This window comes from Cetorhinus maximus, chromosome 3 (genome assembly GCF_964194155.1).
Source record: "Cetorhinus maximus chromosome 3, sCetMax3.hap1.1, whole genome shotgun sequence".
NCBI lineage: Eukaryota > Metazoa > Chordata > Chondrichthyes > Lamniformes > Cetorhinidae > Cetorhinus > Cetorhinus maximus.
The window spans coordinates 14242691-14269153 of NC_135881.1; the positions used below are offsets into that span (position 1 = coordinate 14242691).

At 42.7% G+C, this 26463-nt stretch overlaps 1 protein-coding gene across 3 annotated transcripts in view; it reads left to right on the top strand.

Annotated features, from left to right (window-relative positions):
• The window catches only part of zbtb47b (zinc finger and BTB domain containing 47b), a 254214-nt gene extending 236587 nt beyond the window's left edge, over positions 1-17627 (top strand). For all 3 annotated transcript variants that reach the window (XM_078536591.1, XM_078536583.1, XM_078536595.1), the window contains exons 5-6: positions 3698-3842; positions 12521-17627. In XM_078536591.1, coding sequence (XP_078392717.1) covers positions 3698-3842; positions 12521-12909 — 534 coding nt within the window. In that variant the 3' untranslated portion in view covers positions 12910-17627. The remainder of the gene's footprint in view (positions 1-3697; positions 3843-12520) is intronic.
• Positions 17628-26463: the final 8836 nt, after the last annotated feature.

Consider the following 26463-nt stretch of genomic DNA (forward strand, 5'->3'; position numbering starts at 1 on the left):
GGTGCAAGAGCAGAGGGACCTGGGTGTAGATTTGCATAAGTCATTGAAGGTGGCAGGACAGGCTGAGTGATGAATAAAGTAAAATACAGTATCCTAAACTTTAGGGGCATAGAGTACAAGAGCAAGGAGGTTATGTTAAACATCCAGTTCTGGGCACCACACTTTAGGAAGGAGGTGAAGACACTAGAGGGAGTACAACAGAAAATGTTCACAAGAATAGTTCCAGGGATGAGGTTGTGTAATAGATTGGAGAAATTGAGACTGTTTTCCTTGGAGAGAGAAGGTTGAGAGAAGGTTTGATTGACGTATTCAAAATTATGAGGGGTCTGGAAAGAGTAGGTAGGGAGAGTTGGTGGAAGGATCCAGAACGAGAGGGAACAGATTTGAGGCTTTTGGCAAAAGAAGCAATGGAGGTGGGAGGTGAAACTTTTTCATGCAGTGAATAGTTAGGATCTGGAATACGCATTTCCTCTAACTTAGTCTACTGCATTCGTTGCTCCCAATGCGGTCTCCTCTACATTGGAGAGACCAAACGCAAACTGGGCGACCGCTTTGCAGAACACCTGCGGTCTGTCCGCAAGAAAGACTCAAACCTCCCTGTCGCTTGCCATTTTAACACTCCACCCTGCTCTCTTGCCCACATGTCTGTCCTTGGCTTGCTGGATTGTTCCAGTGAAGCCCAAGGCAAACTGGAGGAACAGCACCTCATCTTCCGACTAGGCACTTTACAGCCTTCCGGGCTGAATATTGAATTCAACAACTTTAGATCTTAAACTCCCTCCCCCATCCCCACCCCCTTTCCGTTTCTTCCCCCTCCCTTTTGTTTTTTCCAATAATTTATATAGATTTTTCTTTTCCCACCTATTTCCATTATTTTTAAATCTATAACTGTAATACCCTGTCGTCAGTCTTTCCACCCCAGCCCCACTAGAGCTGTACCTTGAGTGTCCTGCCATCCATTCTTAATTAGCACATTTTCTTAGATAATATCACCACCTTCAACACCTCTTTGTTCCTTTTGTCTGTGACATCTTTGGATTATCTGCTCCTATCACTGCTTGCTTGTCCCTACAACCACACCCCCCTCCCCCCCCCAACTTCTCTCCCCCCACCTTAAACCAGCTTATATTTCACCCCTCTCCTAACTTTACTCAGTTCTGATGAAGGGTCATGAGGACTCGAAACGTCAAGTCTTTTCTTCTCTGCCGATGCTGCCAGACCTGCTGAGTTTTTCCAGGTAATTCTGTTTTTGATCAGGAATACGCTGCTTGAGAGTATGGTAGAGGCAGGTTTAATTGAGGCATTCAAGAAGGAATTGGATTTTTACCTGAAAAGGAAAAATGTGCAAGGTCACAGGAGAGAAATGGCACTCTGTGCATTGCTCCTTCAGAGAGCCAGCACAAACACAACAGGCCGAATGGCCTCCTGTAACCCATTCTGTGATTTTGTGTGTGAATCTTTCTTTGCCAAAGCATTTCACAAGTGATTACATTAAGCAGTTGGTAATGAGGCAAGTAGGCTTGGCGATAGTTGACACCTTGCAAATTGCTCTGTGTACTGCCCCTTGAGCTTTGTCTGCCATTTAGTTAGTTAGTGGGTGATCTGTACTTCTGCATTTCCCAATTCTTTCCCCTTGTCCACTAACTCCCTTACCTCAGCAAAATCTATCCTCTCAGGTTTGAAAACCCAGCAGACACTGGGAGAAATGTTCTAGATATCCAATAATCACATTCTGTGAAAAAGTGATTAGTGATTTCACTCCGAAGTGGCCTAGCTCAGTTTTAAGATTTAGCCCTTCTACCAAGCTGAAAACAGTTGAGGAATCTTTGAAACTTGATGAAGGATTAACAGCTGCTGGAAGACATTATCTGGGGAGCTGTTAGAAGAGCATGCTCTTGTATGTGCAAAGTTCAGTCCCTACTGTGTACACAGAGACTAGCAGCTGCTTCTGGAGATCCCTAAGATGGGACCACCAGGATATGGTGTAGTCAGGTGGCTAATGTGCCATCGGTGCAAAAATAATGCTATTTGAAGGATCCTGTAGCATGTTCATAGTCTTGTGATTGTCTTGGATTGTGAATCAGTTCAACACTGCTGGCTGACTGCTCTATTTTAGTGGATTTTCCGATTTATTTTTGTTTCACAAGGAGATTTTCAAGTTTTGGATTAAGTGCAGGAGAGAGCACAAAGCTGTCATGAGAGCTCTGGGTTATGTGGCAAGATGCAGAAACTCGGGCATGAGCGACGGGGACAGGGGGGTGGGCTGAGGTGGGGGTCACAGTTTCAAAATAATGTGTCTCCCATTTAGGGCGGAAGTGAGGAGGGATGTCTTAACTGAGGGTCATGGACTTCCCTGAGCTGCTGGCTGGGTCATTGAATATATTCAAGGCTGAGATAAATTCTTGAACTAGAGGGGGAGTCGAGGATTACAGTGAACAGACAGGAAAGTGGAGTTAGGCCAAGATCAGATCAGTCAAGATTTTATTGAATGGTGGGGTAGGCGTGAAGGAACCATATGGCCTACTCTGGCTCCCATTTCTTATGTGCTTATGTTACAAAGGTATCTGAGATAGCAAGCAGCATAGGAAATTGACTTGTGACTTTAAAATGCTGTTTGCATTTGGTAAACATTTGTGGCAATTAACTCCCTTCTGTTGAAGGCTCATGCATGTCCATGCTATCTATCCATATTTTTAATGTGTTTATGTAGAGGCATATTAAACAAATATATGAAACCTGGGCCATAGTCCATTTGCACCTGAAGACTGCTGGGTCCCAAACCTCCAGTGCTACTGGAGCACATCTGCTGGAACCTCCTGCTGGCCTGCTTTCTCACTGTGGGCAACAGACATTGCTCAGTACCTCCCTACACACAGGAGTGCAGCTGACATTGGAATCCAATAACTATCGCACCCTTCTCCTCATGGCCTTGCTCCCTGGCATGCAATGAGTCCCATTTTTCTGGGGTGGCTTACCAGACTGAATTAGCCCTTATGTTCACCCTGTGATCAAAAAGTTCCTTTCCAATTAATAAAAAATCTAATTCAAATTGACAAAGAGCTAATGGACGATTAGGTGTAAAACATCAGCTTGGGGCTTCCAGCAACAAGATTATCCTGTTGTCTTATCTTTTTGATCATAAGTGTTAGAAGCAGCTTCCTATAACAGTGGCCTGACTGGATTTCTTGCCCTAGCATAGTTTAGTTTGTTCTATTTCTGATCTTTACAATAGCTGAGGGCTAGGCAGAGGGAGCTGGGGTGGAGCAGATGATAGAGAGAGCAGAATGAAAATCAATTCAAAAAAGTCTCTGTGGCAGGATGCTGATGGCACTATTGGACTCTGGCATCAAATCAGCTGCACTTCACTGACTGGTGCATGAGCTCATGGCTTTTTTTGGTTTCACGCAGCTGTTGACATGCATAAAGGCAACCATTTAAGCTTTGGAGTTTCACTCCTGCCCACACCTCCCTTTGATAGGTATGATCTCTGAGGAGACAGGTGATAGCAAGGGAAGTGGAGGATTCATAAGCTTTGGAATCATGTGTCCAATCGCTTCCTACTGGTCCAAATCATTGAATTTAGTTATCATTTATAAAAATCCCTGAATGGAAGTTGGGATATGCATTGATGTATTTGCGCTTATTATAAGGAGCTACACTAACCCTGCCTTTTTACACTTATGTCTTCGATCATTAGAACTGCAATGAAAGATTCCAGTACAAGTATCAGTTGCGCTCTCATATGAGCATCCACATCGGACACAAGCAGTTCATGTGCCAATGGTGCGGCAAGGATTTTAACATGAAGCAGTATTTCGATGAACATATGAAGACGCACACTGGTACGACTTTTTCACTTTGTCAGTCAAACAGCTATTGTGTTCAGTATTCAAAGATCAAAAGGACAAGGTAACCTTTCTGTCCTTCAAGGACAGTTTCTGCACCAGAATTTTTGGAGAGTGGGGAAGGAAGGAAAGTAATCATTTAAATGTTTTGTTCTTCAATTCATTCCAAAAAAATAAATGAATGTTTTGCCAGTTCCTTTGATTTGTTTCTCCACCCATTCTCATTTCTGTGTGCATATCCCACTCTTCTCCAATTTCTCAAGTCCACCTCCAACAATGCTAACAGTTCTACAGTTGACTGCTCTCCGTTCAGTATCTTACCCAAGCAGCCATTCTACCTTTGTGAGCTTGGGTAACATGTGTTGATGTCCTATTTGTGTTTGCTCCTTGAAAGAGCTGTCCGCATCTTGAGTGTGATCCTATTCTCACACCACATCCATCCATAATAACTTGAGAGGATCTTTCTGACTAGCAATTGGGAGCGGGAACTGTGGGGTGATTATGGTTTCTGTCCATCTCCCCACCTTCACTAGCCCAGGAGGAGAGAGCCAATCATAGCAGCTCAACTGCTACTCCAAGTGCAGCTCAGGTAACAGCACAAACTAGTGATTGAGTCTAGAATCTCTGGTCTACGTAGCTCAGTACTAAGCCAGAAGGTGCCTTTATTCAATTGCCCATTGGTGAATGCTTAAATTTAATACTGGAGGATGTCATGCAACCCATCTTGCCTGCGCTGAATTTAGGGCTTTCTCAAAGATGATTTTATACTTTATACTGGATTATACAACTGCTCTTACTATTCAAATAATTATTAGCCAATACCCTTTTGAAATGTGAATTTTATAGGCGAGTACTTGTGTTCATATTGTCCACTTGGATCATTTTGAATGCCTGCGCAGTTTTCACAGTTAAGTGTCAACAGCCCTGGTTTCTGTATCCTTTCCTTGCGTCTTATATCAATTCACCCTGGGATAATCCTAGTCAATGTGCTGTGCACAGTAACTACAGCTATTCCTTCCAACAGCGTGGAGCTGAAAAGTACATACAGTATTCTAGAAATAAAAGCACAAAATGCTTTAAATATTAGGTTAGGCGGTGTCTGAGGAGAGAGAAACTAAGTTAATGTTTCCAATCAATGATCTTTCATCAAAACCGAAAACGGTAGCATAGAAGTAATGTTAATGGACTAGTGATCTAGAGGTCTGGAAGACACAAGTTCAAATCTCACCACAGTAGCTGGTGAAATTTAAATTCAATTAATCAATAAATCCGGAATACGTAATGATGACCATGAAAATGTCGGATTGTCGTAAAAACCCATCTGGTTCACAGATGTCCTTTAGAGAAGGAAATCTGCTGTCCTTATCCAATCTGGCCTACATGTGAGTCCAGACCCTCAGCAATGTGTTAGACTCTTAACTGTGCTGTGAAATTGCTTAGAAAGCTGTTCAGTTGTATCAAACTGTTATGGAAAAATAGAATTACAATAAAAGAATGAACAGGCCACTTGGCATCAACCTAGACATTGCACTCTGCCCAGTCAACCTATGATGCCCTCCTCACTAACGTCAGGGGACTAGTGGAAAAATTGGGAGAACTGTCCCGCAGATTAATCAAGCAACAGCATGATATAGCCATACTCACTAATTTATACCTTGGAGCTGCTTCATCACTGACCTTCTCTCCATCATAATTTGGGTTGGAATGTTTGGTGATGACTGTACAGTGTTCAATATCATTTGCAACTTCTCAGACACTGAAGCAGTCCTTGTCCATGTGCATTAGAACTTGGACAGCATTCAGGCCTGAGCTGATAAGTGGCAAGCGACATTCGTGCCACACAGTGCCAGGCAATGACCATCTCCAAGAAGAGAGAATCTAATTTTCTCCCCTTCACATTCAATCACATTACCATTGTAAACCCCCGCCATAGCATCCAGGGATTACCATTGACCAGAAACTTAACTGGACCAGCCATGTAAATGCTGTGGCTACAAAAGCAAGTTAGACACTGGGCATTCTGCAGCGGGTAACTCACCTCCTGACTTCCCCAAAGCATGTCTACAAGATACAAGTCAGGAGGTGTTCTGCAATTCTCTTCATTTGCCTGGATGAGTACAGCTCCATTAACACTTGAAGTTCAACACCATCCAGGACAAAACAGCCCATTGATCTGCACCCAAGCCACCACCTTAAACATTCACCTCCTCCACCACTGACACACAGTAGCAGAAGTGTATACCATCTACAAGATGCACTGTAGCAACTCGCCAAGCCTCCTTCAACAGCATCATCTATACCCACAACCTGTACCACCTAGATGGACAAGGGCAACAGATGTATGGGAACACCACCATCTGCAAGTTCCCCTCCAAATTACACACCATCCTGACTTGGAACCACATCGCCATTCCTTCACAGTCGCTGGATCAAAAATCTGGAAATTCCTCCCTAACAGCACCTATACCACATGGACTGCAGCAGTTCAAGAAGGTCGCTCACCACCACCTTCTCAAGGGCAATAAATACTGGCCTTGCCAGTGACAGACACCTCCCATGAATGAATAAAAAAAACAAAAGTAAGGGTATGTGATGGTGTGGGAGGCAGAAGAAATTAAATGACAAAAAGGATGATGGTGCAAGGCAAAAAGATGAGGTTGGGACAAGTAAAGGATATGTGCATTAACCATCATTTTTAGTCATTGTGATCTTTTTCTATGAGCAACCCAGAGTCCCAGTTACAGTATTTTCAGATTCCATCACAAAAGCAAAATACTACGAATGCTGGAAATTTGGAATAATACTCAGTAGCTCAGGCAGCATCTGAGGAGAGAAATCTAATTAACATTTCAGGTTGATAACCTTTCATCAGAACAGAGTCTTTTTAAATTGTTCACTGAGCTTGAGAATTTGTGGCTGTGGGCAACTAAAGCCCTGCTCTTTAACTGTATTATAGACTCTGAGAAGGGGGCCATTCAGCACATTGTCCCTTTGCCCTTTTTTTTGAAAGAGCTATCCAATTAGACCAATTATGTTGATATTCCCTCCATAGTCTTGCACATTTATCCTCTTCAAGTATTATCATCAAGGTATATTTCTATCTTATTTGTTCTCAATATGTAATGTCTCTCTAACTTTATTGATCTAAATTAGCCCTGTATTTGCCCACTCTCTTAGCTAATGTCAGAAGGTTGTGGGTTCAAGCCCTGTTCCAGAGACTTGAGTGCATCAAACAGTCTGACACTCCCAGTGCAGAACTGAGAGTGCTGTGCTGTCAGAGGTGCTGTCTTTCAAATGACACATTAAGCTGAGGCCCCAGCTGCCTTCTCAGATGTAAAATATGCCATGGCATTATTCAAAGAAGAGCAGGGGAGTTCTCCCATGGGCTATATTTACACCTGAACCAGCATTATTAAAATAGGCTATCTGACCATTTATCTCATTGCTGTTTGTAGGAGCTTACTAGCTGTTAATTTGCCATTGTTTCCGAAATTACATCAAGAAATACATTTTAAAAGTACTTCCTTGACTGTAAAGCATTCTGTGGAGTCCTAAGATTGTGAGAAATGCAAGTTCTTTCCTTTATTTCCCATAACTTCCTGTGACCTTGCTGATATTTAGCTGCTGCTCCTAGTTTCATATCATCAGCAAAATTTTGTATCCACCCCTTTAAGTCCAGATCACATATGGAAATAAATTTAAAGTGGTTGAGGAAAACTCCACCAGCTGCTGCCTGCCAGTCTGAGAATCATCAATTTGTCACTCTTCCCCATTCTCCCTCACCTCTGGAGTTTCTGTTCAAGTGAGGCAGAGAAGCTTCAGTCCTCTTGTATCAGGCAACTGATCAGGCCTGTTGATAGCTAGCTGACAGCCTTTTGGTCTCCAGTGGTCAAGCAAGTAAGTCATTGGTGTTTGAACTTACATTCAAATCCTTTGTGAAAAATCAACACCGTTATTGAAATTGGCCGTAATTTTGTGTTTCCAAAATGAATGGGAAAACCTGCTCGCTGGCTGCTTGACCTTGATGAGAGTATCTGTCCTCAGCTCTAATGTGTGCTATAGGAGCTTTTAGATGGTAATTCAATATACTGATGGTGCAAACTATACTGAGTACATAAAACCTATGTCTGGGGAATTTGGGTGTTTGTCTTAGGCTAATGCTTTTAACAGGTGTTTGTCTGCACTTGGAGTTCTGTAAAATGATACTGTGGGTTTTTTTACCCCTGCATAAAGTGGTTCACGTACTTCGCTCATGATGTAGAAATACAATGGCTTAAAAATAAAGTATAACCATTCGGTGTCCCATCATCTTTCCTTTTCATTGGGTACGGTTCCATGAGTGCTTGACATTCTGCTACCTCATTGGAGTGGCCACTCATTGAGTATCAAGCTAGATGATTTGCATTAGCAGCCTATTCAACCATCATAGGTCAATGCTGTCCTCCCCAAACTTGTACTTTCTAGTAATAGGCCCTCCTGTACTTCTTTTTCCACCCTCCTAATTCAAGGGCATTGTGGGTGATTGTAGTTCCATAGTTACTGTCTATCTTGATAGTGTGTGACAGATGTGCACAGTCTGCGCACAGTTTTGGTTCCCTTACTTGAAGAACAATGTAATTGCATTGGAGGTGGTTCAGAGGAGGTTCACTAGATTGATTCCAGAGATGTGGGGCTTGTCTTATGAGGAGAGATTCAGCAGTTTAGGCCTATACTCGCTAGAGTTTAGAAAGATGAGATGAGATCTAATTGAGGTATATAAGATGCTAAAGGGGATAGATAAAGTAGACGTGGAGCAGATGTTTGCCCTTCTGGGGCATTCTAGAACAAGAGGCCGTAGTTTTAGGCTAAGGGGGCTAGATTTAAATCAGAGGAGGAGGAATTACTTTTCTTAAAGGGTCGTGAATCTGTGGAATTCACTACCCCAGGGTGCAGTGGATGCCGGGGCGCTGAATAAATTTAAGGAGGAGGTAGACAGATTAGTAACGGGTTGGAAGGTTATGGGGAGAGGGTGGGAAATTGGAGTTGAGGCCAAAATGAAATCAGCCGTGATCGTATTGAATGGTGGGGCTGAATTGACTACTCCTGCTCCTAGTTCTTATGTTCTTAGATGCATTGTATTACATCTGTCTGAATACCATGCACATTTTTCGAGTTAGTGTCTAGATCCAAGTGGGTAGGAATGCTTAGATGCACTTCTGCTCAACACTATACCCTGGCAGAGTTGTTGAACTTTGAATGCTGCAAATCTGAAATAAGAAAAGGTGCTGCTGCAGATGCATGGCAACTGATGTAAAGGATAGGTAGAGGCCCTGATCAACTCTGCAAAGTGTTGCTGGCCAGCTGTATATTTTGAACACGCCTTGCTGGGCAGCTTGGCTCTGGGAGGTTTATTGCCTGTAACTTCGTAAAGAAATCAAAATCGTAATATGCAACAAAAAAAACCAGCCGATGATTGGCAATAGAATTGGAGTATTAGGGATTCTCCTTCCAATCCGTTACTTCAGATTTGAGTTTCCTGTCTTCAAACAGTTGGATACATGCCGTAAAAGTTCTACTGAGCAAGTACCCAATCCTACAAGATGGGGAAGTACCCATGAGCGAGAGCTCTCTGCCTTTGCTTGCACAGTTGATTATAGAGCTATCTAAGTAGAGGTTTTCTCCTCTCCCCAACGGAGAGAAGTGAAATTGGTCAAGGAGTGAATAATTCATACAAATCCCAATAATGAAAGAGAAAATAAAAGACTTGTGTTTATTCATTGCCTTTTACGTTCCAACTTCATAACTGGTGAAATAGTCTTTGAATTTTATTCATTATTGTAATGCAGGGAAACATGGCAGCCAGTTTGCGCACGGCAAGCTCCCACAAACAGTAATGTGATAAAGATAAATCAGTTTCATTAATTGGTTGGCTGATGAGTTCACTATTTTTGGCCACATGTATCTTATTTTGGGATTGGGATTGTTTTGTTCGTCTGGTTTGATGGTGTTTTCTGATTTTACCTATCATAGCAACCAGTGTCTGCTAAGCTGAGAAGCCTGTGCTACTAACTGTCATCTTGTTTGTGCAGAATTCATCTGCTATTTCAGCAATGGCCCATGTAACCTTCTATTTAACTTCACCATTGTAACGCTCCATTCCTAACTCCTTGTCTTTTCTCTGAGTTGAACACACAGCACTATTCAAAGAAGAGCAGGGAAATTCTTCCCACTGTCCTGGCCAATATCTATCCCTCAACCAACGTCAATTTTAATTGGGATTAATTATTTATGGGATCTTACCATGCATAGTTTGGCTGTCATATTTCCTGCATCACAACAGTGACTGCACTTCAGAATTATTTCATTTACTGTAAAGAGCATCGGGATGTCCTGAGGTTGTGAAAAGTATAAATGCAGATTCTTTATTTCTTTCTTTAGCTTAGTGAGTAGGTACAAAGCTCAGTGTTGTACTGAGCCATTCACACATGTCTAGCTGATCTCAGCCAGAGTTTTGCATTGAGGATCTGATGATGTTTTACTCCCACATTCGCTTCCAGTGGCCAATACTTGAAATTGTGGATGTCTGCTGAGAATGGGACACTCCTCGGATGTGATCCCGTCCATTGCTGAATATTCGATAAAAGTTCAGTTATGAAGAGTTTTTAAATTAAATGGTAGGATGCAACCATCGCTGCCAAGGCAGGATTTATTACCCATTCTTAATTGCCCTTGAGAAGGTGGTTGTGAGCTGCTGCCTTGAAGTACAGCAGTCTGTGTGGTGAAGATGCTCCCAGAGTTCCATTAGGAAGGAAGTTCCAGGTTTTTGACCCAGCGACAGTGATGTATTTCCAAGTCAGGATGGTGTGTGACTTGGAGGGAAACCTTCCAGGTGCTGGTGTTACCGTGTACCTGCTGCTCTTGTCCTTCTAGATAGTAGAGATCGCAAAAAACAAAAATACCTGGGAAAACTCAGCAGGTCTGACAGCAACTGCGGAGAGGGATACAGACCTGCTGAGTTTTTCCAGGTATTTTTGTTTTTGTTCTAGATTTCCAGCATCCGCGGTATTTTGCTTTTATTATAGTAGAGATCGCAGTTTGGGCAGTGCTGTTGCAGGAGACTTGGTGAGTTGCTGCAGTGTTTCTTGTAGGTGGTACACATGACTGCCACTTGTGTGGTAGAGGGAGTGAATATTTAAGGTTTGAATACTGGGGTGACTGTTTTTTAAAAATTGTGCAGCAATCCCACATTCCAGATCTAATACTGATGGATGAGATAAAGTAGCAGTGGTGAGATCTTGATTAATGAACTGCTACTGCCAGTTTTATCTCCTTTTAAATAGATGGAGGCAAAACAACGATGTTAAGTTACCTGAACTCTCCGCTGAGCGAAATAATTAGAAAAAGTGTTTTTTTTTTTAAAAATTGTGACATTTCAATTACGTGGAGACAAACTGGGATTGTTCTCTATAGGCCAGAGAAGGTTGGGGGGTGGTGGTGTGGGGATGGATTTAATCGAGCTGTTCAAGATCCAGCTGGACTTGGATTGAGTAAATAAGGAGAAACTGTTTCCAGGGACAGAAAGGTTAGTAACCAGTGGAGACAGATTTCAGAATTTGGCAGCAGGACAGGGAGGGAGATGAGGATTTTTTTTTTTAACAGTTATGATCTGCAATGCAGTGCCTGAAAATAAATTCATAGTAACTTTCAAAGGGATTTGGATATATACTTGAAAAGGAAAAAGATGTAGGGTTGTGGATAAAGAACTGGGAAGTGGGACTAAATGGATAACTTCCAAAAATAATGCATAGGCATGATGAGCCAAATGTGGCTTCCTTCTGTGCTGTGTCTTTCTGTGATTTACAATTACTAGCTATATATAATGCTGGCTCATGATGGAGGTGATTTACCACTTTCAGGTGCTGTTGAATCAGAAATTGTGTACTCATCAAGCCACAGTGCTGAACCCTTCAGTGTTGAGTGCCAGTGATTCGAGAGGCAAGCCCTTGCCTGCGGCCTCTGGCCTTGCCTCATGGCTGCTTCTGATCCAGCTTTCCTTAATTGCGTTAGATGCCTTTGGTTCAGCTTTCTTTGCTTACTTATTCTTGGGATTTGGGTGTCACAAGCAAGACCAGCATTTATTGTCCATCGCAAGTGCCTTGATAAACTGGTAGTAGACTGCCTTGAACCGCTGGTAACAGTATACCACTTCAGAGGGCAGTTACATGTCCACCACATTGGTGTGAAATTAGACTCGTTTTTAAACCAGATCAGGTAGGAGGGCATGTTTCCTTCACCAAAGGACATAAGTGAACCAGTTGGGTATTTATAATAACCTGCCGACTTCGTGGCCACTTTTACTGATACTTTTTATTTCCAGCATTTTTTAACTGCCACAGTGGGATTTTAACTCCTGTTCATAGGAACAAAGGAAAACACTTTCAGGATTAAGGAAAAAATAGGGGAGTGGGACTAATTGGATAACTTTTGAAAAGCTGCCACAGGTATGATAGCCCAAGTAGCCTCCTTCTGTGTTGTATCATTCTGTCATTCTATGTCCTCTGGATTATTGTTCCAACAACATAACTGCTCTGCTATCATACCCTGGTAATAGCAAATCAGAGTTACATGTTGGACTTTTATCCTTATCATTAATTGCTGAGTTTAAACTCAAAATTGAATCTTTCCTTTGCTTCCAGGGGAGAAGCCATACATCTGTGAAATCTGTGGCAAGAGCTTCACCAGTCGGCCAAACATGAAACGGCATCGCCGGACGCACACAGGCGAGAAGCCATACCCATGCGATGTCTGCGGCCAGCGCTTCCGCTTCTCCAACATGCTCAAGGCGCACAAGGAGAAGTGCTTCCGGGTCACCAACCCCATCACCGCAGACAGCAACCCCCTGAGCCTCACCTCCAGCACACCTCCCAACTCCAGCAACCCCCTCATCTCCCATCCCCAGTCGCACCCTCACTCCCTCCCTCCGACTCTCCTCCACTCCCTCCCTCCAACTCTCCCCCCTCCCCCGCACCTCCCGCCGCCACCTCCCCTCTTTCCAGCTGGACGAATAAACGCCAACAATAATTGAACGGCTCTGGGGGGGCGTTTTCACTCTCCAAACGAAAGAAGAAGAGACAAATGACTGTAGCAAACAGTCAGAAGCGCGCACGGAGTGTGACGCTGAATATATTCTGTTACCTGGAAGGAATATAACCAAAGGGGGCATACTTAACGGATGGGGACTAAGAGTCAAACAACCTTAAACAACCTTGGAAAAGATCATGATTTATGTAACAAAAAAACTATTTTGGTGTATTATTTACAGTAAGGATGTAGACAAAGGATTTTTGTTTTTTTAATGTCATATAGGACTAAAGGCTATTACCAAGTAGTCTGAACTACTCTTAAAGGCATCCATAGACTTAAACCGCTCTCACTAAAAAAGACTTTTGTGTTAGCATTTTTGAACGCAAATATCCCTGCAGCATATAATGCAAGAAGGACGTGTACAGATTTAATGCAGAGTGCAACTAGAGAGCAAAGAAGCCCCTCATAAATGTGTTCATGATATACTTAACAAGCAAGGCAATGTGGGATTCTACCCCTTCCCATGCCCCCCTCCCCGCCTCCCCCCATCTTTTTGAGTCTCTAAACTGTAACCTGCTATTTTTTTAACAAGTGTTTAGTTAAGTAAAGCAAGCTGTGCTTGTGTGTAGCAAGTTTAACCATTTACTGCGGCGCGCCTAATAGACTTGACGTTTTAACAGCCATTGTCGTGTCCAATGAGCGAACCGGAACAGTGTTTATTTTACCATGGACTGCATGGCTTACCACAGAAGCGACTGAGGTGAGAGGATAAGAATCAATGGAACCGAGGGGCTCCAGCTTGTGGCCAATTACAGAAACCAAAGAGGGGAAGACTGATGAGATCAGTCACAGTAAGTAGGACTTCTCTCTCAGGCAGTTTGGAGCCTGGGCGTAGGGATCTAGGTGGATTGTAAAAAAGCTGCTTCCCTCCACCACCCACCCCAGTTCACCTTCACTGTCTGTTTTGCCTCCAAATTTGTGGACATCTTTGGGGGAACCTTTGTTTCTTTCTTTGGAGGACCAAGTTAGCACTTGATGATCACAAACACTGTGGCTTTTAATAGGAAAGCAGAGTTAATAAATGCAGAAACAAACTTTTTCTTTTAACATTTGAAGTGCAGTGGAAGGCCAGACTCTTCCAATTGTTCTTACAGAACTGACAAGGAGAGTTTGAAGCCTAATAGTTGTAATGCAACTGGGTAGCGTTGTTCTGGAGGAAATGGAGCAATTCTGCACTGCGCTAAACATGAACGTGTGTTGGACAGGTCTGAAAAACAGGTCACAGTAGAGGTCAGGCAAGGCGCATCAGGGTGTTAAAATCTCAGCAACAAGAAATATTGGAAAATGTGATGCTTAAAGTTGCAGCTGGTGTAAGAGCTTTTGTTCTGTTCATTGGCCTTAAACCTTTGAAGATCCAGGGGGAAAAGAAAGACAAGGAGATGAAGCTCTCTTGCAAATGGTAGCCTTAAAGGACTCAAATACACAGTTGCAAAGTTTGGGTAGACAATGTTGCAGTAACATTAGATATAGTTGCACAGCACAGAGATGTTTCTATCCCTCTTCCTGCTACCTTCATCAAAAGTAGCTGAAATTCAGTCGTCTAAACGATCTGATGGGTTTAGATCTAAAGTCTGATCAAATTAAGTGTGACATGGTGCCAGAATTGGAGCTTCTCTTTTGTGTCTGGAGCTAAGGGACAATAGGCAGAGCAGCTACATCAGTAGCCCACACTCTGCCTGATGTAAGAATTTCAATGCATAATTCAATGAGTGTTTCAGATAGTGCCTTCGTCATTACACCGCTAATCTAGGATTAAAATTTCCTTGATTGATTTCCCACTGACCAAGGGCCTTTTTTTTAAATTGGCAAAGATCCAGTACAATTGTGGCCCAGCTTACAAAAGCAAGAGAGCACTTGTGTTTGAGGGTTGACAGGTGCTAGATCCTGGCTGAGATTTTGATGAGCAAATCCTTCCAGCAACTGTTCAGGGTGGGCTGGACAACGAATCCAGGGGTATTAACTGCATTGCTGCAGCCTCCTTCCTTTCACACACAGTCCAATTTGCCTGCAATACCTTGACTTCAAAAATGGTGTCCCTCTGAAAGGTGCACATTTGTAAGAAGGATCAAGGGAGGAGGACAGGGAGGTGCCTTCCATTGGCGGACCTGATACTGCTGCTGCTTCAAATACCTTACCAGAAATTCTTGTACTTGGCCCAGCTCTCTGGTTGTGGGGGCTTTTCATGTGTAGCTCTTTCAGAGCAGTCCCCCAAAACCGAACCATTTCCACATGCTGCCATTTTAATCTACTTCTGTTCTATTGGACTAATAGATACTGGCATCCCTTTAAACTTGAACACTAATCTAGATTTTAAAGCATTATTAAGAGGAGAGTTGTGGGCAATCTCACTTACGTTTTGAGGCCCAAATTACTTCCTTTGGGGCCTGCAAGAGGCCTTAGTTTTCAGAATGACATTGAGTTGAATCAGGTGTACACTACACTATATCCCTGCCACAAGTTAATCCATGTGCAATTATTAAATCTACACACCCTTAAGACCAACCAAGTGGGTCATGAAGCAGGATTTAAAAAACAATAGAAGTTCAATTGAAATAATTGATCAGGAATAATTATTCAATTTAATTGATGTACTTATCAGCTGCTTTAACAATATAAATCATTATTTTGCACCAGGTAGTGGGGGAAGAAATTCTCTGTTTCTGAATTGCAGATTTTAGAGGAATCATTACTACATTTAATGGTAAGTAACAGCAGAGCAAAGGATGTTTGCAAGTGCACTGTTAAGTCTCGCGCTATTTTTTGTCACAGAATTTAACGTGCAGTATTTGTCATTGTACAGAGATGAGGAAAATGTCAGTTAAGCATCACAGTATTTTTAATGTGCTCTTATCGGATACAGAGTTTAAAATATTAAATAAAATAAAAAGTTGATTATTGTAAAGACATAGGACTTTTTTAATATTAAATGTTTTTGATACTTTCGAATTCTGCCTATTTTGCTCATCAAAGAGAAAAGAACGACTGCACCTTTAAGCAATAGCAAATCCATGGGATGGGCATCCTGATGTTTATTTTCAGTATTGATAATTCAGCGCTTTTCGCCAACTTTTAATTGAAATTTAGTGTTCTAACATAGGAGCCCTCGGCTGTTCGTCAGCACATAAATTTGCTAAATCTCTCAGTTGCAGCAGTGCAGCGCGAGGTAGTGGGGTGCTGGCCTATTGTAGGAGCCACGCTATGACTGCAAATTTTCCTCCAAGTTTGCCATTCAGGACAAAGCTATGATCGAAGGGATTAGTTGAGGTCCTTTGCACAAAATGGTACAATGTGAATCATTTGTTTTCTCTGTCCCTTTTCCTTCAGATACTGGAATTTAATTTGTATGGAACTTTGATCTTTCATAATATATAATAAGTATATATATAATAGTCACAAACTAAATAGGCTTCAGCCAGACGGAGTGTGGAGAGATTCTGTGCTTCCTTTAGTAGCTTTCACCTCTTTATTGAATTTTTAAATTCCCTGCGATATAAAATATCTCTTCCTTTTAGCATTTTTCAAAATTTTTTTGACATAATTATCCCAAAGAAAGTAAAAAATGGCCATTGGCCACTACAAGGCAAAAGAAAACCTATGCACGCAAATTATGCATTGTACGCAAGTACAGTCTATCAAATGCAGCTGTGAGAGTCTCAATTGACTCCTTTGAGAGGATTTCATTGACTTTTTCAGTGGCGCTACCTGTGAGCATCACATTTTTGCCACAAGTGATTTTTTTAAAACAAATTTAAGCACTAGTTCCAATTGCAACAACTTCCGGAACCCATCCCACTTGTTGGAGGCTGTATATTCATTCCATTCATTATGAAAGTACTTCATGCTGGTGTGCTTTGGCCTGGCAAACTCCTGAGGCTATATTGAGTAAAGGTTTGGTCTCCATCTATGTACATTGAGGTGTTTTTTTTTATATAATACATTCAAAGGCTGTTGTTATGTTCAGAGTATGAGTAGGAGGGGTTAACCACAAACAAGGTTAACGTTGAATTGGAGCCTTTTAACCCTTTGTTGACATCCTTAACTCGCAGTGAATGTTACTTTTGCTGTACAAAATAAAATCATGGGTGAATTGATTCATAAGCTTCGTTTAGGTAAGCTGTATTTACAATGAAATCTTGCACCTTATCCCTAATACTCCTTCCTCCAAAGGACCACAGATGAGGGGGAAAAGAAACACTGCTTCATACTGTAGTTATTCCACTATCTTGCGGAGAGATTTTCTTTTGAAGCGAGATTGTATTGATGTAGATGGCTGCGTAGTACTGCCTCATTCAGGTAGTGTTGTACAGCTTGTTGAATAGGGGGGAAATGCTACAGTTAATATTCGGTGGATATAAGGCCAAAATTTAGCTTGGCCCATTTAGTAAAGCATTAGGTTTAAGAAAAAAAATTAAAATCAAATTTGTGTATCAGTCATAAGTATGTTAATTCTATATTTTACTACATAAACACAACGTCTTAGTTATCTTGTGTACATAGCATTAATGTAGAATGTTGTAGTCTTGTGGTTTAAAGGAAGATTATGTCCATAGGTGCTACAATTAACAGTCTATATCTGTCATTTATGTATTGCTTAGTGTATAGTGTAGTCAGGATTTGCTGTCTAATTCCTGAAAAATAAATTCTTTCATTATAATAAAAGCATGGTTTACACCTTGTATTTTTTAAAAATTATTGTTGTCAACCAACTTGGAGCTTATCGCAATCTTTGCATATTTTGCCTCTAATTCCTCCTTTCCGAGGAGCTGAAACTATAGAATTCCTCACATCCTTCAGTCTTTCCTCCTTTCTTCAATCTTCAGGGTTTTTACTAGAAATATAAAATTAAGAAACTAGGTATATACTAATTACTGAAACTTCAAAATTTTGCGGATGCTGAACATTTGAAATACAGAATGCTGAAAATACCCAACAGGCCAGGCAGCCTCAGTGGAGAGAGAAGCAGAGTTCATGTTTCAGGCCTGTGAGCAGTTATGACCACAGCAGATGTTGATTGCTAAGCAAGCCAAGTCCCAGAGGGAAACTTGACTTATTGGCCACACCTTTTTTTTTTGTATTCTGAAAACGAGAAGAAAGCATACTGATCTCAGCAGCAAGAAGTGCAGTAACTCTTTGGGATTTAAAAAATTAAAAGTAAACTTTTATTAACAAGAAAAGAAAACTTAATCACACAAGATTACAGTTCCACAGTTAGAATTAGTCTTACAAAGCATTCCCCAAAAAGACACCCAACTTGGTCAGACCCACAAGTAAACACCATCCAAGCAACGCTCCCTTATAGATGTTTAACTATAAAAATGCAGTAATATTACTCAAAGCAAACTGCTGTAGCTTTAGTAAAGGCTTACCATACAACCTCTTAAAATCTCTTCCACTCTGCTGTGGAAATCCCAGACGTCAGAACAAGGCTGTGTTTTTTGCAGCCCAAGACTTTTCTCACTTCACTGGATGGCTGATTCAAACTGCATCTTTCTCCCAGCTAAGAGCTGTTTCCAGGCGATCTACCCCACACAGCTAACAGCGACAGTACTTCTAAAATACCTTTTTTGCCTCTTTCCATCGTTCAAGTTCCATTGTTCTCACACCTCACAAAATGTTTCTTGTTACCACTGACTCCCCTTTGATATTCAAACGAACTCGCAACTTATCTAAAAATGCCAATTTTAGATCCAACCTATTTACTTGTGCCTCAAACCCACCATAATATCTTATTACAAACACACACCTAATGCCCTTAACCCTCCAGACATAGTGACTCTTCCCCAGCTTAATTAAATCATTTACACACACAGCTGCCTTCACAGAATAGCACAATATTCCCCGAAAACATTTTTTAAAAGAACTTCCATTCTCAAAGACCATGTGCCCAAAAATCTGCGGAACAAGAATCGGCCTGTTCAGTCATATGAAGACCCATGGCAGAAACTCATGTCTGAGTAGACATCATCCTTGAATTGAGGGACAACTGATGATGATAATGGGAACAGAAGTGAAAGGGTAGGTGTTGCTTCTCCTGTGCTTGCATGGGAAGTTGTTGGGGTTGACAAAGGAATGGATCTGTGTATCATGAAGGGACTGGTCCGTCCGCAATGCTAGAAGATGAAGTTCTTTTCCAAGTTTTTGTTAATCTTTTCATTCAGCTCAGCAACTAATCTGCTGAGCTCTGTTGCCTTTGTTTCAAAGTCATCTGTAGCACCTTTATGCAAGCTTAACAACTTCACATGGGCAGTCAATTCATTTCAGAATCTTTCTTCCATGATTGCTGACTGCTCCTTAGACTCTTTCAATTTACTCACCAGGACCTCGATCTGTTTCTTAAAATTTTCTTTATCGGCTTTTACAGTCTGAATCTGCTCTTCTGTACCCACACCTCATCTTCCTGGTTCTCCAGATTGCATCAGAGTTCAAGAATTTCATTACTTTTTTCACAACGAAGTTCCAGTAGTTCATCAGCCTTGGTTTTTAATTCTGCATTCAATCAACTGTTCTGATTCATCAGCAATTCCTTTTCCTGTTCAAGGTGATTTTCATGATTCTTAATGGAGACGTCTGATTCTTGAATTTCATCAAGTTTTAATTGAAGACCTATCTTTGTTGAACTTGTTTCTGCAAGTTTATCATTTAGACATTTCAAGTCCTCATTCAAGTGTTCCACTCCCTGTGACCAACACTCCAGTGTTCTCACCAGTTCTTGTTTCTCATTAGCACTCAATGAAGAGTGCAGGATGGCATGCCAGGAGCAACACCAGGCGTACCTAAAAATAAGGTGTCAACCTGGCGAAGCTATAACACAGGACTACTTGTTTGCCAAACAGCATAAGCAGCAAGTGATAGACAGCTGAGCGATCCCACAACCAACGGATCAGATCTATGCTCTGCAGTCCTGCCACATCCAGTCGTGAATGGTGGTGGACAATTAAACAACTCACTGGGGGAGGAAGCTCCACAAATACCCCCATCCTCAATGATGGAGGAGCCCAGCACATTACTGTAAAAGATAAAGCTGAAGCATTTGCTACAATCTTCAGTCAGAAGTGCCAGGTGGATGATCCATCTCGGCCTCCTCTGGATGTCCCCAGCATCACAGGTGCCAGTCTTCAGCCGATTCGATTCTCTCCACGTGAAATCAAGAAATGGCTGAAGGCACTGGATACTTATGGGCCCTGCCAATATTCCGGCAATAGTACTGAAGTCTTGTGCTCCAGAACTTGCCACGCACCGAGCCAAGCTTTTCCAGTACAGCTACAACACTGGCATCTACCTGGCTATGTGGAAAATTGCCCAGGTGTGTCCTGTACACAAAAAGCAGGACAAATCTAACCCGGCCAATTACTGCCCCATCAGTCTACTCTCGATCATCAGTAAAGTAATGGAAGGGGCCATCAACAGTGCTATCGAGCGGCACTTGCTTAGCAATAACCTGTTCACTGATACTCAATGAGAGTGACTGCCCTTAACATCAAGGCAGCATTTGACCGAGTGTGGCATCAAGGAGCCCTAGCAAAACTGAAGTCAATGGGAATCGGGGGTTGGGGGGAGCTCTCCACTGGTTTGAGTACTACCTAGCACAAAGGAAGATGGTTGCAGTTGTTGGAGGTCAGTCATCTCAGCTCCAGGACATCACTGCAGGAGGTCCGCAGGATAGTGCCCTAGGCCCAACCATCTTCAGCTGCTTCATCAATGACCTTCCATCATAAGGTCAGAAGCGGAGATTGTGCAATCATCAGCGAACATGTTCAGCACCATTGGCAACTCAGATACTGAAGCACAATGCAGCAAGACCTGGACAATATCCAGGTTTGGGCTGACAAGTGGCAAATAACATTCGCGCCACAAAAGTGTCAGGCAATGACCATCTCCAACAAGAGAGCATCCAACCATAGCTCCTTGATGTTCAATGACATTACCATCACTGAATTCCCCACTATCAACATCCTGGGGGGGTTACCATTGACCAGAAACTGAACTGGACTAGCCATATAAATACTGTGGCTACAAGAGCAGGTCAGAGGCTAGGAATCGTGCAACGAGTAACTCATCTGCTGACTCCCCAAAGCCTGTCCACCATCTACAAGGCACAAGTCAGGAGTGTGATGGAATATTCCCCACTTGTCTGGATGAGTGCAGCTCCCACAACACTAAAGAAGCTGGACAACGTCAAGGACAAAGCAGTCCGCTTGATTGACACCATATCCACAAACATTATCTCCCTCCACCACCAACACACTGGTAGCAGTGTGCACCATCTACAAAATGCATTGCAGGGATTCACCAAGGCTCCTTCGACAGCACCTTCCAAACCCACAACCACTACCACCTAGAAGGGGCAAGGGCAGCAGATCGATGGGAAAACCGCCACCTGGAAGTTCCCCTCCAAGTCACTCACCATCCTGACTTGGAAATAAATTGCTGTTCCTTCGCTGTCGCTGGGCCAAAATCCTGGAGCTCCCTCCCTAACAGCACAGTGGGTGTACCTGGACTGCAGCGGTTCAAGAAGACAGCTCACCACCACCTTCTCAAGGGCAATTAGGGATGGGCAATAAATGCTGGCCCAGCCAGCGAAGCCTACATCCCGTGAATGAATGAAAAAAAGGCTAATCTTTTGCGCATGAAAGTTGGTTCTCTACAGTGATCAGTTTTTCCTTAGCAGAACCTAATTCCTCATGCAGCCTTTGCCATTCTTGCATTTCTGCTACTAACTTTTGGTCCTGAGCTAGTGGTTTTTCTACTTCATCCTGTCTTGCCTTACGAGCTTGGGCTCTCACTATTCCACAATTGGGGAACAGTCCAGGATGTTGTTCCTGCAAAATCTTGGTTTCTCTCATCTCAACTGGCTCTCTCAAAACTTTTGGAAATGGTAATTTTAAATCTGTCAAATGATTTCCTGGTATAAAATCTATCCCTTCCATGAGTAACCTAGGAACATTCCCCAATGTAACAATTCTGTTTACCAAGTCACTTCGTAAATTAACTTTAAGCAAAGGAACAGGTTCATAAGTCCCATAATGGTCCCCTTTTCTCTTTCATTGAACTATCTGCAACACAAATATCATCAGCAGCCATCAATGACTGATATGCCACAGTCGCTCTCAAAATATTTGCTTGTTTACTTGTTTTGTTGGAGGAGTAAGGGAACACTTCTCCCTTCGAGAGAAAACCTCTATAACCCCAATTATGTCTACTTTTCTAGCCCTTGCTTTTAACTTTAACTTCAACTTTCCTGCTAATGTGATGAACCTAACCTGGGTCAATTGTTGCATATCACTCGAGGATAAACCTTACCTCTCCAGAAAAGTCATAGCCATTGAAAAGCCGTTCTGCCTTTCAATAAGTATAGTAGAAGTCTCCTTGAAAACCTTATCAACCTTAGCCTCAGCAACTCAGCAAGTACCAGCACTGTGGTATTTGTCTGTGGATTTGAAATCTCTCAAGAGCCTCCAATTTATTTTATGATCCTGGACCAGACCTGCAAGTTTTTGGTACAATCTGGCTAGGACCAGTAACTTTTTGTTATAAGTATACAAAGTTTGCGATCCAAGACACTTGCTAAAAGAATAGAGCCTCAAGATTCTACAGGTTTTGAACAAACGTAATAAGCTTTACTATACAAGGTCAAAAAAAAAAACAATTCACAATATCTGACTTATACCCTAATATTTAGGGTTAATATGAGGTACGAATTAACAGCCAAACTGGTCGAACACACCACACTGCACAACAAATAGCAAATGCGGCCAAGACAGATCCCACCAATTTCTCAGCAACTCACCCAGACATCAGTAAATACTCAGTCAACCAATCTCATTGAAATATTGTCTCTTTCGCAAGGGATTCCAGTCTTCGCTTTCAAAAATCTAGCCTTGGAATTCTCTCCATAGGTTCCTCTGACTTGGACTGCTTCCACGATGGCACACTTCACAGGGCTTCGATCTCATCTCCTGGGGCTCTGATCCCCTGGATTTCCAAGTCTACACCCCGGCACCAGCTCACAAGCACAACTTCAGTTCTCCGGCCATGCCAAACAGAATACGATTGCTCCTAGGGGGGTGGGTACCTTTGCCCCAGTGGCCCGCAGCATGGAATCACCAACCTTCTGCTGCTTTCTTCGATCGCCAGGGCTTCCCCTGAGCTCTCGCTACTTAGTCTTCCAACCACATCCCTTTTTCTCCTTGGAGCCTCTTCCTCTGCTCCTCTCTCTGGACAACCTCGCCAATTATGGTGCCCCGCTCCCAGGTCACGTGATCCAGGATTCGTGCCGCTTCTTTCTTTTCACTCGGGTGCCCTGAGAACGCGAAACGCTGTGCTACATATGCACAACCTGTTCCCGGTCCGCTCACGTGCGTAAACGCCCAAGGCCTGTCAGGACTTGGAGTTCACAACCTCCCACTGGGTGAGAAGGTTCTCATAACATACTCCACAGGGATCTGTGCTGAGACCATTTGTTGTTCACCATTTACACCAACGATTTGGACCCGGGAATTAGGAGTACAGTTTCAGAATTTGTAAGATGGCACGATACTGAGGAGTGTAGTTAATACTGAGGAACACTGTGACAAGGTCAACTGAAACATGAATGAACTTTCAAAATGAGCAATATTGGCCAATGAATTTCAACATAGAAAAGTGTGACATGGTGGTAAGTAAAATAGGAGGCACACTGCTTGGATAATGTGTCTAAATGGGGTAAAGGAGCAAAGGAATCGAGGGTCACAGGTAGACAAATCATTAAAAGTAACGGCACAGGTTAATAAGACCATAATAGTGGGGAAAGAACAAACATGGGTTAATTTTGAAAGGAATAGCAGCAACATATATTTATATAGCGCCTTTAATGCAATAAAACACCCCAAGGCACTTTACAGGTGCATTATAAAACAAAGTATGTTGCTGAGCCACATAGGGGGATATTGGACAGAATTTTACATACCCGTCGCGGTAGAGACGGGGCCGTGAAATGTTGCGAGACATTCTAAACCCCATTTGGCGGGAATGTAAAATCCCGCTGTCATCAAATTTCAGCCATTGTGTCATATGACCAAAATCTTGGTCAAAGTGATAGGTTTTAAGGAATGTCTTAAAGGGGGAGAGCAAGGTAAAGAGGCTGAGAAATGTATAGAGAGAGCATTCCAGAACTTGGAGCCTAGGCAGCTGAAGGCATGGCCGCCAATAGTGGAGTGAATAAAATTGGGGGTGCAGAAGAGGCAAGATTTAGAAGGGCACAGATATCTCGGAGGGTTTGAGGAGATTAGAGTTAGCCATGGAGAGATTTGAAAACAAGGATGAGTATTTTAAAATCCACACGTTGCTTGGCTGGGAGCCAATGTAGGTCAGCCAGCACAGGGCTGGTAGGGGAACGGGACTTGGAGCGATAGAGTTGTGTCTGCTTCTTTCTCCACAGATGCTCCTGGACCTGCTGAGTATTCCTAGTATTTTCTTTTTGACATCTCAGAGAGTTGTATGATTTGGAGGAGGTTACAGATATAGGGAAAAGTGGTGCCATGGAAGAATTTGAAGACAAGGATGAGAATTCATAAAAATACAGTCATCAGCATTCTGCGTTAGACATGTGGAGGTGTGAGGGTGTCTCAAATCTTTACCAAATTCAGCAGAACACTCAAATGGTTCAGCTTGTGAATGGAACAATCCAAGTCTTGAGCACCAATTAAGAGATTTGTAATATTACTCAAAACCCAAGTTAGGTAAGTTTTGTGTAATTTTTTCAATGCTGAGCCAACGTGGAGGACAATAACAAGTGCTCCTTGGACAGCACCTTCCAAACCCACGACCACTACCACCTAGAAGGACAAAGGCAGCAGATAGATGGGAACACCACCATCTGGAGGTTCCCCTCCAAGTCACACATTACCCTGACTTGGAAATATATCGCCGTTCCTTTACTTTCGCTGGGTCAAAACCCTGGGACTCCCTCCCTAACAGCACTGTGGGTGTACCTACACCACATGGACTGCAGCGGTTCAAGAAGGCAGCTCACCCCCACCTTCTCAAGGGGCAATTAGGGATAGGCAATAAATGCTGACCCAGCCAGCAAAGCCCACATCCCATGAATGAATAAAAAATAAATAAATAAACAATCACCGATTAGACTTCTGATTTTGACTTCAGGGGAGTTCTCCCTGGTGCCCTGGCCAATATTTGTCTCTCAATCAACAAGAACAGATAAACTTGCTGTTATCACATAGCTGTTTGCGGGAGCTTGCTGTGCTCAAATTGACTCCGCGTTTCCTGAATTACAGTAGTGACTCCACTCAAGAAGTACACTGAGAGGAGTTTGCTACCAATCCTTCAGAACGGTGACAGCTTGTCCATCAAGCTGCATCACGCTTCGAGTCCCAGCATCTTAATGATGCGACAGAGTGGCAGCAGAGAAGGGAAGAAAGGAGCCACTCCTGCACTCCCGATCCCAACTGCCTCATGGGACATCCTGTCCCATGTGCCTAAAGATGTGTGGGTCGAGAATTGAGCTGCTCAGTCTCATGAAGACCCGTGACAGAAGCTTACGACCCTGAGAAGACACCATCCTCGAATTGAGAACGAGCCGACGACACTTGAGAAGTACTTCAATGACTGTAAAGCGTTTTGAGATGCCTGGTGATCGGGGAAAGCACTATATCTATGCAAATCTCTCTTTCTGTGTGTGTAAGATTTGGCCACGAGTTCGGTTAAAACCTGAAACCAAAGTTTAAATCGTTCAGTTTCCTTCCTTTCTAATTTCCTACCTGCAAAATAGATTTCAACTCCCCAAAGACCCAGAAGCTCATTCTTATCATCTGTGACATTGACAACAACACATTCACTTTTCACAGCAAAGTTCTGCACTGCCCTTTTACTCTTGGCTGAAACTTTCCCTCCACTGTGACTGACTATGTTCACCCTATTCTGCCGCCCTCCTTTCATTGCTGTTTTCTGGATAGCACCGGAAAACATAACTAGAAAGGGCCATTGGGCCACATTCGACCAATTGCTTCCCCAAGACACGTACAGTGTGATCAGTCATGGGTTCGTTTAATCCCTACTAATCTGAGAAAAGGCTCTGGGTCATTTCTTCGTGTCTTCCAAAGATAAGCTGAGCATAACTCCAGATTTGAGCTAATGGAGTCGGGCGTGTAGGGTGGGTCAACCCCTAAAGGCAGGAGGGTTTAAAAGGAATACCCTGTAAGTCTGGCGGTTATAATACTGGACTAGTTGCCCAAGGACTGTGAACTCAACTTCCACCGTGGCAAGTTGTGAAATTGAACTAACCGCACCTTGTAGTCAGAAAATGACCATGAAAAGCTACCAGATTGTCATTAAAAGTGGTTCACTAATGGTCCTCCGTGCAAGGGGAGCTACCATTTCAGCCTCCGTCTGATTCCAATCACACACTAAATGGTGAAACTCTTTGTGCCCTCACACACCTTGGACTGGGAAATAAATATTGCCTTGTCGGTGTCCTCCCAACAATTTTTAAAAACACTCC